Below are 13,343 nucleotides of genomic sequence, written 5' to 3'. Positions count from 1 at the left end.
ATTTAAATATATACTTGCTCGATTTACATTTGTATTGCTTTCATACTGCCATCAAAGACACCACTGAAGGCTAATTTCCATCAGACACTGCCTATGAAACATGAATAACTTTTAGCAAAATAGGTGTCATTTTAGGGTTTCGTTTACAAAGAGAAGCTATATGTGAAAAATTAAAATTTATGTCATTAATTAAAATATGCTTTCCTATCAAGATTTTAAAACACAAAGGAGCCATTCAAATGCACCTTATTTCTAAGTAAATCTTCTGTTCCTGAAAGGTGCTGGATGACAGGCCTGAAGACTGATTTCCATTTATAAACCATTATAAAAACGACTATTGCTATGGTATCTAGGATTAAAAACCTACAAGGATTAAAAACCACCAGGTGAAATCATACCCTACTGAAGTCAATGGGAATTTGCCATTGACTTCATTGGGCACAGGATTTCACCCACCATGAGGGTTGTTCATCATCGAGGTATAAGCAGGACCTCTAGGTTGGGTTCCTGTCAGCAACCCATCCTGCTCTAAATTACTTTTAGAACATAAGAAAATAAATTCTAAGTTACTTCTGAGCTTGCCACTCTGTTTTCTTTTGCCTTGGTGGTTTGGAAATTTTTTTGGTGAAGGAGAGATGGATCTTAAAGCATGATCTGAAAAATACCTAGAGTAAGGTTCTTCCCAGCTTCTTTTGGGAATGTGTTCCAGAGTCCTGGGTTGTGTTGTTGAGAGGATCTACCTCCTGCTCTCACAAATCCAGATCTGGATTCCAACAACAGTAACCTGCTAAACAGGTTGCCTGAGAAGTGTCATTTGAAAATAAGCTGGGCATATCTCATTGACAGCTTTGTGAATCAGTACCAAAACTCAGCACTGATCTGGTGATGCAAGGAGAACCAGTGCAGGTAGCAAAGCATAATATAGTCTCTTTGGACTGTTACACTTAGGAAATAAGTCACTGTGTTGTTTACCAGCTTTATGAATTTGTCTGTGCTAAGAAAGAGAAAGAATACATGCGGCAATAATACAATATGGAGGCGACAAACACTAATGGCAGGTCCTTGTCCAAGAGGAACAGGAGGAGTCTTGCTAGGTGTGAGTGGAAAAAGTCTCTTCTAGCTGCAATTTGATTTTCCTAAGTCAGTGAGGAGTCCATTGACTTTGCATTATCCTAGTACAGTCATGAGCCCTTGATGGAGGAAGAGGTGCTGATGTTCCCATTTACCTTCTTCACTTAGTATTAACTCAGTGTCCCCTGTGTTCAGTTTGAGCCAGCTGGTCTTCATCCAGGCTCTCAATTCCCTCAGGTGCCATGGCCTGTGAGAAAGTGATGCCTGAGAGATACATAGAGCTGCATGTCATCAGCATATTGTTGGCATCACAAGCCATGTCATCAAGTAGATGTTAAATAGAAGCAGAAATAGGACTGAGCCCTGAGGTACTCTGCATGTCAGAGCTCTTAGGGAAGAGAAGCAGCTGCTCATCATAACTGAGCCTTTTTAGAAAGGAAAGAAGTTATATTAGCCTAGTTCTATCACCTCTTGCCAGCACATATAAATGAGTTACCTGCAGCTCATGATCAATAGTGTCAAAGGTGGATAAGAAAGCAAGTAGTATGAGTGTCATTGTCTCACCTTGGTTCATTGCCATTGGGACTTGTCTATCAGTAAGACCCATGCTGTTTTGACTCTGTGCCGACCTCGAAAAATCTAGGACATCTTCTGAGGTTAGGTGCTGCTGGAGTCGGTGCACTAGCACCCTGTCTTTGACCTTGCTCAGGAATGAAAGGTTTGACACCCGGCAGAAATTAACAAGAGTCACTGATGTCACGCGCTGGCATCTTGAGGACAGGCCAGATTACCGTGCATTCCAAAATGCCTAGCAGAGTGCTCTCCAAGGGAGGTTTTAATTATTTCTGCCAGCAGAGGGCTTCTGTCTACACAACAGGTACCAACAGGGACAGTCACCAGCACAAGCTTCTTCCTGCTGTCCTGCTGATACCTCTCAGTCATAACCTGGAGAGGCCAACCTTATGTTCGTTGACCAGGCTCATTCAGATCTTCATCTCTTAGCTGAAATTGTCAGAAGTACCAAACCTACTGGTGGTTTTTGTGATATGGCACCTATACATTAGGAATGTGTCTGACACCACTCATTTCAAATTGACCAGTGAGCAACCATGAGATGGTAACAATAATTGTCTAAGATAGATACGAAATAATGACCTATACATAGAAGTCTTTTTATCCCATTACCAGACCCATAAATCATCAAGTCCCCAGATACATTGCAATGAGAATTGTTAATATCTACCTACCTGCAGCATACAACTCAGTCCATAAACTAGTGGACGATGTTGTGGGCAGGAAAAGAAATCTGAACAGGCTAGCTGTACCGGGCTCACCACAGGACCTGTTGCAGTAGGACTTGGAGCTGCTAAAGGAGGATTGTTTGGTCCAATAATCATATGAGGTGAGTGTGCAGCTACGAGGTTAGGAGTATCACTTAGCAATAAAGACAGTCGTCTGGCACAGAAATAAGCAAGGCGACGGGACAGGTAGGCTGACTGAACAAACTCTTCTGAATACTGAAAAAAAATGCATAATATAATAAGCAAAACAGCCTTTTCAAGGTACTCACTTTCACTACAATTCTGATATCTAATATACATAAATTAGAAGGGATCATCTAATGCACCTAGAAGATCTCTCAGACAGAAAACATAGTTGAAACACCAGTTTACAGTTCTGACTCTTTAAAAAAGTTTCTGTCCTGAAAGAGCATTTTTGGTCCTGTTTTTCTGTTTAGAAAACCTAATTTATGTATTCAAGGCATGAGGAATTTCAAAGCATTAAAAATGCATATAAAACTGTAGTTTAGTCCAAATATGAAGCATCTGGAAAAAGATTTCAGTACATTTTATAGGTAGAACATTAGTATATAAGCAATTTTTTAAAATATACTGAAGAGCACCAAATAAAAAATTTTTACCTGGGATATTCTAAAATATAATTGTTTTCAAAAATAACTATAGCTTTAAACCATGTTCTGTACCTGCAACATTAGCGGTAACAAGAGTTTAAGAAGTTCATCGTCAGCAGGTCTGATTTTTTCCAGAACATCCAGTATCCATGTCAAATACTCATGTCTTTCAAGCATTCCCTCCTGAAAGAATTTTTTTTTAAATTGCATCAAAATTAATTGGAAGCAGCACACAAGAAGCTTTATAATTTTGTTACAAATGCTCCTTTAAAATGCCACTTGGTTCTGATCTCCTGACTCAAATGAAAATGATTTTAAGGCTTGATGATAAGACCCTACAACTCTCAAAGATTTTTAAAAATTAACATAGAAAGAAAAATATGCAAGAACAAATGCTACTCAAAGAGCCCAGTAGATGAAGAAGCAACCATGAACTGGAATGGACTATGCACACAGTTCAAATTCACCAGACTGTCTGAATCCCATCCCCTTGACAGATTCACTACCATAACAGCTCTACGCCTGACCCCTGGCACCAGAGAGACTCGTTTCTGTCTTAGTTCCCCCTTCTCAGACCTTCAGTTTGGCAGGGAGTACGCACTCTCCATGCACAGCCTCCCGCTACCTTTCTTGATTTACCCCACAACAGAATTCCTTTTTACTGTTATCTTTAATAATCAGACTAGAAAGAGGCACTTAGTGGAAGGCCAGGCAAGTTAGAGTGCACAGTGGACCATGCAAGAGGAGAGCAAGGCTGAACATCCAGGAGAGGAACTCCACAAAGTGCATTCTCCATGGAGCAGAAAACTAATTCAGCACCAATTTGTTGTTCTTGGTTTTTGAGGACTGTAGTCCAGTACTCTGCAAATGGGAAATCAAGAAACCTTCAAATGCCAGGAATGGATCCCTGCATGTGTCCTGGCTTTAGTCCCATACTAATTGTACAATGGTTAGTCTATACAATAGCTATTTTCTAGTCATACTTTTTTTTTTTTTTTTAAACTTCTTGTAAACCAAAATTACTTTAACTTACAACAACAGAGATAGAAAGAAACAATTACTTACTTTACAATAACTGGTTATTTGAGATGTGTTGTCCATATATATTCCACGGTTGGTGCAAATGTGCGCAATACACCTGAGTTCAGATTCTTTTGGCCAGCAGTATGTGTTGGTGTGCAACGGTTACACTCTGAGTGTCCTCATGCAATGAACATAGGCATAAAGAGCAGGATGGCCTCAACTAATACAGAATCAAGATGTTATCAGACTCCGCAGGGAAGAAGGGCGGGTCATGGGACATGCATGGACAACACATCTCAAAGAAACGGTTACTGTAAGGTAAGTAACAATATTTTCTTTGAGTACTTGTTCATGCATATTCCACTGCTTGTGGCTCACAAGCAGCAGCCTAGATTATTGGAGGTGAGTGCTATCAGTCAACCTAAACAATGGCTACAGGATACTAAAACCCCTCCTATAACTTTCATTCTTTGACTTGGAGTTAGTATTGATTTTTCTTGGTTTACTTGTAGATCTTAGGGTTGCCAGGTGTCCAGTTTTGGACCGGAATGCCCGGTTGAAAAGGGATGCCGGTGGCTCCAGTCAGCACTGCTGGCCTGTTAAAAATCCAGTCGGCAGCGCAGCAGGGCTAAGGCAGGCTCCCTATCTGCCGTGGCTCTGCGCGGCTCCCAGAAGCAGCGGCATGTCCCCCCCCTCCGGCTCCTAGGCGTAGGGGCAGCTGCAGCCAATGGGAGCTACGGGGGTGGCGCCTGCGGACAGGGCAGCATGCAGAGCCGCCTGGCCGTGCCTCCGCGTAGGAGCCATGGGGGGGACATGCTGCTGCCTCTGGGAGCTGCCTCAGGTAAGCGCCACCCAGAGACTGTACCCCTAACCCCCTCCTGCACCCCAACCCCCTGCCTAAGCCCTGATCCCCCTCCCGCCCTCCGAACCCCTCAGTCCCAGCCCAGAGCATCCTCCTGCTCCCCAACCCCCTCATCCCCATCCCCACCGCAGAGCCTGCACCCCCAGGCCAGAGCCCTCACACACCCCTGCACCCCAACCCCCTACCCCAGCCCTGATCCCCCTCCCACTCTCCAAACCCCTCTCCTACTCCCCAAGCCCCCCAGCCCCACCAAAGCCCTTACCCCCTCCTACACTCCAACCACCTGAGTCAGCCCAGCGAAAATGAGCAAGTGAGTGAGGGTGGGGAGAGCGAGTGTCAGAGGGAGCAGGGATGGAGTGAGTGGGGGTGGGGCCTCAGAATGGGCGGGGCCTCAGAGGAGGGGCAGGACAGTGGCAGGGCAAGGGTGATCGGTTTTGTGCAAGTAGAAAGTTGGCAACCCTAGTAGATCTAATAGCCAGTATCAAGCGGAGTACCCCAGGGGTCGGTCCTGGGGCCGGAGGAGAGGAAGATGATCAGGAACAGTCAGCATGGATTCACCAAGGGCAAGTCATGCCTGACCAACCTGATTGCCTTCTAAGAGGAGATAAGTGGCTCAGTGGATATGGGGAAAGTGGTGGATGTGATATATCTTAACTTTAGCAAAGCTTTTGATATGGTCTCCCACAGTATTCTTGCCAGCAAGTTAAAGAAGTATGGATTGGATAAATGTACTATAAAGGTGGATAGAAAGCTAGCTAGACTGTCAGGCTCAATGGGTAGTGATCAACGGCTCGATGTCTAGTTGGCAGCCGGTATCAAGCAGAGTGCCCCAGGGGTCGGTTCTGGGGCCATTTTTGTTCAATCGTCTTTATTAATGATCTGGATGATGGGACAAATTGCACCCTCAGCAAGTTCGCAGAGGACACTAAGCTCAGGGGAGAGGTAGCTATGCTGGAGGGTAGGGATAGCGTGACCTAGACAAATTGGAAGATTGGGCCAAAAGAAATCTGATGAGCTTCAACAAGGACAAGTGCAGAGTCCTGCACTTAGGATGGAAGAATCTCATGCACCGCTACAGGCTTGGGACCAACTGGCTAAGCAGCAGTTCTGCAGAAAAGGACCTGGGGATTACGGTGGATGAGAAGCTAACTGCATATTGGGTTGCATTAGTAGGAGCATTGCCAGCAGATAAAGGGAAGTGATTATTCCCCTCTATTCTGCACTGGTGAGGCCACATCTGGAGTACTGCATTCAGTTTTGGGGCTCCCACTACAGAAAGGATGTGGACAAATCGGAGAGAGTCCAACGGAGGGCAACAAAAATGATCAGGGGGCTGGGGCACATGACTTACGAGGAGAGACTGAGCGAACTGGGCTTGTTTAGTCTGCAGAAGAGAAGAGTGAGGGGGGATTTGATAGCAGCCTTCAACTACCTGAAGGGGGATTCCAAAGAGGATGGAGCTCAGCTGTTCTCAATGGTGGCAGATGACAGAACAAGAAGCAATGGTCTCAAGTTGCAGTGAGGGAGGTCTAGGTTGGATATTAGGAAACACTATTTCACTAGGAGGGTGGTGAAGCACTGGAATGGGTTACCTAGGGAGGTGGTGAAATCTCCATCCTTAGAGGTTTTTAAGGCCCGGCTTGACAAAGCCCTGGCTGGGATGATTTAGTTGGTTTTGGTCCTGCCTAGAGCCGGGGGTTGGACTAGATGACCTCCTGAGGTCTCTTCCAACCCTAATTTTCTATGATTCTATGACATAAGGGATGAAAAGTTGCAGTCTGTATCAATGCGATTTTGCAAATGAGCCAGTCATCTAAACACAGATAAATCTGAACTCCTTGTTTCCTGAGGCAAGTCCTCACTATTGCCAAGCATTTTGTGAATACCCCTCCTGCTGTCAATTGGCAAAATGGTAGAACACTGTCCTGGAAGTGGGAACTGCCCACTTGTCATCTCAGATACCTCCTACAGGCAGGGTGAATCACTATCTTGGAAATGAAAGTTATATACAGTCGTGTGGATCTAGAGTTGGAATTACCAAAATTATAGTTACCAACCTGAACTTGTACATGAAGGTGTTCAGTTGTCCCAGGTCCTGAAAAAGGTGCAGCCCTCTTCCTTTCTGGGATTCAGAAAGTAATGAGGGTAAAAGCCCTCCCCCATGCTCTTGAGGCACTTCTTCCACTGTTCTGAGATATGGCAGTGACTGCACCTCCTGATGTAGCGTGCTGTCCTGAAAAGGGGTCCCTGGAAAGGGATGGGTGGGGATTGGGGCTGCACAGTGAGCAACAAAGCTCAGACACTGCAAATCTGACTCGCAGCCGGGGTCACCCCTCCCACATGCCCTTGGTTGGAGGCACGAGGACACTCAGGCCATAGGCACAGCCCCCAACAGACACTGCTGGCCAAAAAAATCCAAACTCGAGTGCACTGGGTGCATGTGTACCAAGAATGGAATATGTATGGACAAGCACTGGAATCAAATACATGCTGAAAATGCATTTATGGAGGCCACAGGGTCTAATGGGCTGAGCAAGTGACTAATCAACTAAGGGCTCAGAGAATCTTGAGCTTTAACCCAGCTCAAGCCACTGTCCAACACATACTATCTGACCTCTTTGTGCTTCATTCATACAATTTGGTCAGAAAACTAGGCTGATGTAAGGAGCACCCTCTGCTCCCCTATGCAGCCCCCCCACACACACACACAGACAAAACCTCAAGTTACAGTTGAGCTGAATTACACTATCCTATTATGAACAAATAGCTCTTTCATTACCAAATATGAAGCTACAAGTTTGCTATCAGCAAGTTGCACCTGAATGAAGATATTAATTTGCTCATTATCTGTTTCAGTGACTGAAAATGGGAAGTTTGATAACAATGTGCATTTCTTTCTAAATTAAAAGGTTTATATCCACTTCATGCAATATTAATCACTGGTAAGACAAGAAAGTTGCAGCTTTGTAAGAGTGACAATAACTGTGCATACACCAGAGTCATGGGAAAGGAGACCCAGATTTTCAAAAAGGACTTCTATTTTGGATGCCTCCATTTTTGGTGTACAGCCTCAGAGACCTAGTAGTACATGATCCTCAGCTGTACTGAACACCCACAACTCCAGTAAAAGAACCACAGAATATCTGAAAAATTAGGCCCTAGATCAGCATTTCTCAAATGCAGCCACCAGGGGCTTTTCCTGTGGCCACAGCCTCCTGGACTGTGATTCGGGGGGGGGGAGGAGAAGAGATGACAAAATAGTGGCCCCTCCCCCTCCCTGCTGCTGCTCCTGAATGCCCCGCCTTGGTGTTGATTGCTGGGGCCGCTAGCAGCGGTTGGGCTCTGCCACCCCTCTGGAGACTCCTGGGGCACAATGCGGGAGGAGCAGGGAGTCGGTGAGTTCCCCACCTTCCTAGGGGCGGTGGGGCTCAGACTTTGGCCTTCAGCCCTGGGCTGGTGGATTGGCAGGCTCTGGCAGCGGGGCTTTGGGCTCCAGCTGTGCGGCAGCAGATCCCAGGCTCCGGCCGCGGGGCGTCAGGCTCCAGCCCCCCGCTGCCACCCCCAGCCCCCAATTCACCAACCCTCATTGCCCCTGGCCCCTGCTACCTTCCCCGACCCTCCATCCAGGCCTTAATTTGTCCCCAAGCTTGCCAGGGCTGAGTAAGTCTGCTGTGAAAAGCGATACACCTCTACCCTGATATAATGCGGTCCTCGGAAGCCAAAAAAGTCTCACTGCCTTATAGGTGAGACCGCATTATATCGGGTTCGGTCCGGTCCGGCATACCGGCAAGAGCTGGTACACCGTGCCAGACTGGACCAGCTTCCCCGGTGGTGATTTAAAGGGCCCAGGGCTCCAGCTGCTGTGGGGAGTCCCGGGCCCTTTAAATCACCGCCGGGGCTCCAGCAGCTGGGCTCTGGCAGTGATTTAAAGGGCCCGGGGCTCCACACGAATTCGGATATAACACAGTAAAGCAGCGGGCCTCAGGTGGCGCTTTAAAGGGCCCGGGGCTCCTCGCTGCTTTACCGCGTTATATCCGAATTCGTGTTATATCGGGTCGCGTTCTATCGAGGTAGAGGTGTACTTGTATTTTTGTTAATATCACCTTTCACAACAGACTTACTAACTAGCAATAAATAAATTACAATGAGTTGGACGTGTATATGTGCATATTTATTTGTTTTTCCTAAAGCTAATTAAGTATTCTAGGGAAAGTGTGAGAGCAGCCACCAACTCTTTCTGGTGGCCGCACCCTGAGGCCACCAAAAAAATTGTCCTTAGAACCCCTACCCTAGATATCCTAAACTAGGCACCCAAAATTAAAAACCAGTTGAAAGTTTGTCTCTAAATCTGAATGCATTTAACCTCATAAATCTAATACAGAGAAAACTTAAAACAATATCATACCTAGCAAATTTCAACAAAACATGCACAAATTGTAAGCTGCTAAATGCAAATTATGAAAGAGCAAGCAAAGTGCCAAATTACTTCTAAGTGCATTTTAAAATTGGACCCTACCTAATACAGTCATCCCCAAAAAGGCACTTTTTACAAGGTTACCTGGAACAGATAAAATGCCAGCTTTTCATTATATTCCCACTGCCTCAGGGCTTGTTCCACCTCTTGAGGCATAGCTACGGAGCCATTGCCTTGGTTGGAGGACACATGATAAAATTCTGCCATCTTTGCCAGCTGCTCTCGAAGGTATCTGGTTGAGATTTGAGTCCATTCTATGAAATAAGTTTACAGTTAAAAATTGACTTATCTTTCTTTTCATGTGATGACGTATTTGATTCTTCATAGTAAAAACACAACTTTTCAATTACCTCTACAGTCAAAATACCTTTACAAAACATTAAGCAGCAACTGTATAACACGATTCTGAACTAATAGGTTGTGTGTGTGCGCATCTCCCGTGCTTTGTTTTCAAAGTGTACACACCAGGAAGTATGTAACTAGCGTGCTAGCATAACGAATGTGTCCACCTGTAATTTAGAGGTACAAATACCAGCTACGACTTTAGGGAATCACCCATCCGCTCCATCAATGCTCAATATTCAATCATAAAGCAACCTTGCATAGAAGTGTAGGAATCAATATACTACAATTAATTACTTCAATGTGGAATCTTACTTTTTCCACACAAAGAATTATAACAAATAAAACTAAACAGGATTTTACACCAGCCAGAATTATTGGAAATAAAAAACTGTTCTTCTTATAATGCTTTGAAATTGATGTATAACAACTCTAATTTTAGTTTTTCTCTAGAACGTACCCTTCTTAGAGCAGTTTATTAGGTCAACAGACTGGCCACTGCAGTGTCAAATGTATCAAGACAAAACTTCTTTGAAGGTTCTCAAGTCAGACTGACAGAGATGCAATCACAGATTTGAGTCATCTTGCACTGCTCGTCACATAGTCATGACATTAACAGCAAGCATTAGTGCTTCTCTTAGCCTCATCCAACCCATGAGTCTACAGTTCAGGATGCTTTAGTGGGGGCAGGGATAATTAGTACATCAAGGATATCAAAATCATAGGGGCAGAAATCCACCCACTAGGTCACCTTTGGCAACCTCAAAGCATAAAAAGGTCAACTTCAACTCATTCTGTATCTCAAAGAGCTAGTGACACATTGCTTATGCCACTTGTGAGAACTGCTAATAAAACTCCAGATCTCACATTTATTTAAAAGGCCTCTGTCGAAAACCTTAAATCAAAATTAACCAACAGTTATTCAGGGGCACCCAGTCCTCGCAGTCTCCGTTCATTGTACGCCTACAGACTGCTCACAGTCTCTTGGTGCACAACCACTTGAGAACCACAGGTCTCCCAGGCACAATTCTCACTATCTCAAAAAGATTCCTGTTAAGGGCATCATGAGCACATAAAGATGTGTCATCTGTCCTTAGCTCCGACCTCTAGGTAGAACAGCTGTCTTACCACGTGAGCCCTGCAAGATGCTCAGAGAAAGGGAAAAATAACCCATAGACCAGTCCAGTCTGCTGCCAGAGAAGATTACCGTGTAACTCTGAAAATGGCCACAACTCCACCTGGCCATACGTGAGAGAATCTTTTGGCACTTTCTTACATACAACCTTACTACCTGGGCCTAAACCTGATAGGATGTTCCCTGACCAGATGGTCAGAGCCAATAGTGACTGAGCTAAGGGATGGCTGTGATGAATTTCAAAACTGACTTCAGCAGAAGCTACAGCAAGTGTCAGGCCACTTGAGTCTACACACAAGAGACAGCAATACATAACAAATAATATTATGCTCCTCCTTCTTACACAGGACAGAGACTGATATTAAAACCTTGAGCCACCACCAACATCACTGAATACACTTAAAAGTTCACCCTCAAGTAGTTTAAGTCACAAAATACAGGTTTGATTATATAAAAGCCTTTAAGGATTAAAAAAAATATACATCAATTCTTTACTTGTACAATGTATTCTGCAATATTTTTATAGGATCAAATGTCTGCTAGTGCTTTACACAGAGGTTTGAATGCAATTTCCCTGACTTGGATTATTCATTCTCCTTCAGACCCCCAAATGAAGTAAACGGCTTTTTAAAAAACCAAGCAGGAAGGAGAATTTCTAGTTTCACAGTACTGAATGGGCGGGAAGCTACTGAATTGGGGAGGAGGGGTAAGGCAGGCAGCCCACTCCCTGGGAGATCTTTCCCAAGGATTTGTGGGAGATAGGAAGCAGAGGTAGCAGAGCTTCTTGCCACACCCTGTAGTCAGGGGAGTGGTCAAGCCTTGATGGCAAACTCAGTATTCCAAGCAAACTTTTGGGGTGTGACCCAAACCCTCCAGTTTTAGCCCACTGGAATTTTGCTAACCAAAAGAGTGAGTTTCCTATTACTTTAATCTCAGCACTTTTGGCTACTCAAAATATGACTCAGATTTCTACTAATAATATTTTAATTTCTTTTTGTGGTATGTCCCACTGCCCTGTTGAGTTTACCAAAACAGCTTCTTCTATTAACTGTACCTTTTCTTGCTTCAGAAAATAGCCATTATTTCTAACCTTACAGCTGATAGCTATGGAGAACAATTTCTCCATCTAATCTTTGTAGCACTCTTTTTAAAAGGCTATGCCTCAGATTTCTACCCCAACATGACCTCTTTTTCATCCTTTGAAATGCAGATACCTTAACATAGACATGTAAAATGTGTCTGAATATGAATTTAAATGCCTATTTTGAGGAACTCCAAATTGAACATTTGGCCCTAAATCTTTCCTTCTAGCTCATTACACCCAAAACCTTGGGTCTTCCTGTTGGCAGATGCTCTTGTCTGAACTCCTAACATTTTCACTGAAGTCATGTGGGCCATTTGTTGAACCTTACATTAATATTTGTAAAGTCTTCTGATGTCTTGCCTTTCAAAAGCCCAAAACACCCCTCTCATCTTGCAGATGCTGTCCTTTGTCTGACTTGTACACCTCACAGGACACAATTAAGCATTTATCATCTGTGCACATGAAGAGGATTTCTGTGAATACAAACTACCACCGACATCACAAGCTTTGATCTTGCCATACACAGAACAATGCTAAACAAAGTTAATTAAACCACCACCATTTACCTCATTGAGTGTTTCGTTCTTAAGTTTAGAGTGAAGTGAACAATGTAGTAAAAGGCTGTGTGAAGTTTTGCAATAATGATGCAATTGCTGCATTTCTGTCATTCTTATTCAGATAATCTCAGAAATATGGACCCAGTATGAGAGCAATACACAAAATATGGTGGAACTTTTCTTAAAATTAGTATAAATGCAGGAGTGGGTGGTAGCAGGGTCTACATGGACAGTTGATACGCGCATGCTAATGTGCTATAGATTCACATCTCAGCTTGCCACACACTAACTCTGTCCAGACAAACTCTAAATTAATGTGGGGTGATAATTTAGGTGAAGGATTACCTACCTTAGAATTCCTCTTTTCCATCCTCTTAACAGTACAGCTGAATTTACTAGGGATATTTTTTAATGTCCCACAAGAGACAAATATGTTACAGAGTTATGTTTAACCAGCATGCAGCATATTTGAGAATAGTACATTCTTCTATGAATGCATAAAAGCACTGCTTTGACGGTCTAAACCTGTTTACTATCAAAGCTACAGGGACTCCCCATATGAAAGGCTAACATTTTCATTGTGGTCTGTGCAATATTTGATCCTCAGACTTTACGCTAGTTTGCTCATCTTTGAATCTTTTTCCCTGAATTTCTTCTACCATCAATATCTTTTGGAAGGGTTTTCTCTCCAAAGCTAGTGGTTTGGTATAAAAACGTGTAGTAATTTTCAGTGTTGTTTAAGCTTAAAACAACTATATAGAAATGTTTAGTAAATATTTGCTTCAAAACACTCACTCAATTTTCTAAAAACTATTGCAAATCCACCATTTCACACTTCTTTTCAATGTCACACGGTGAAAGGATAATTTTCCCAAGGCAATTT

At 43.8% G+C, this 13,343-nt stretch overlaps 1 protein-coding gene across 1 annotated transcript in view; it reads right to left on the bottom strand.

The window, feature by feature from the left end:
* Positions 1-13,343, bottom strand: part of MED12L (mediator complex subunit 12L) — a 306,083-nt gene that overhangs the window by 256,579 nt on the left and 36,161 nt on the right. The window contains exons 5-7 of the mRNA XM_065411423.1: positions 9,427-9,596; positions 3,056-3,166; positions 2,319-2,588 (exon numbers count right to left, since the gene is read on the bottom strand). Coding sequence (XP_065267495.1) covers positions 2,319-2,588; positions 3,056-3,166; positions 9,427-9,596 — 551 coding nt within the window. The remainder of the gene's footprint in view (positions 1-2,318; positions 2,589-3,055; positions 3,167-9,426; positions 9,597-13,343) is intronic.

The sequence above is a fragment of the Emys orbicularis genome, chromosome 9 (genome assembly GCF_028017835.1).
Source record: "Emys orbicularis isolate rEmyOrb1 chromosome 9, rEmyOrb1.hap1, whole genome shotgun sequence".
NCBI classification, from domain to species: domain Eukaryota; kingdom Metazoa; phylum Chordata; order Testudines; family Emydidae; genus Emys; species Emys orbicularis.
Note: the sequence above shows the minus strand (reverse complement) of the source record. Positions and strands in the feature narration are given on the sequence as shown.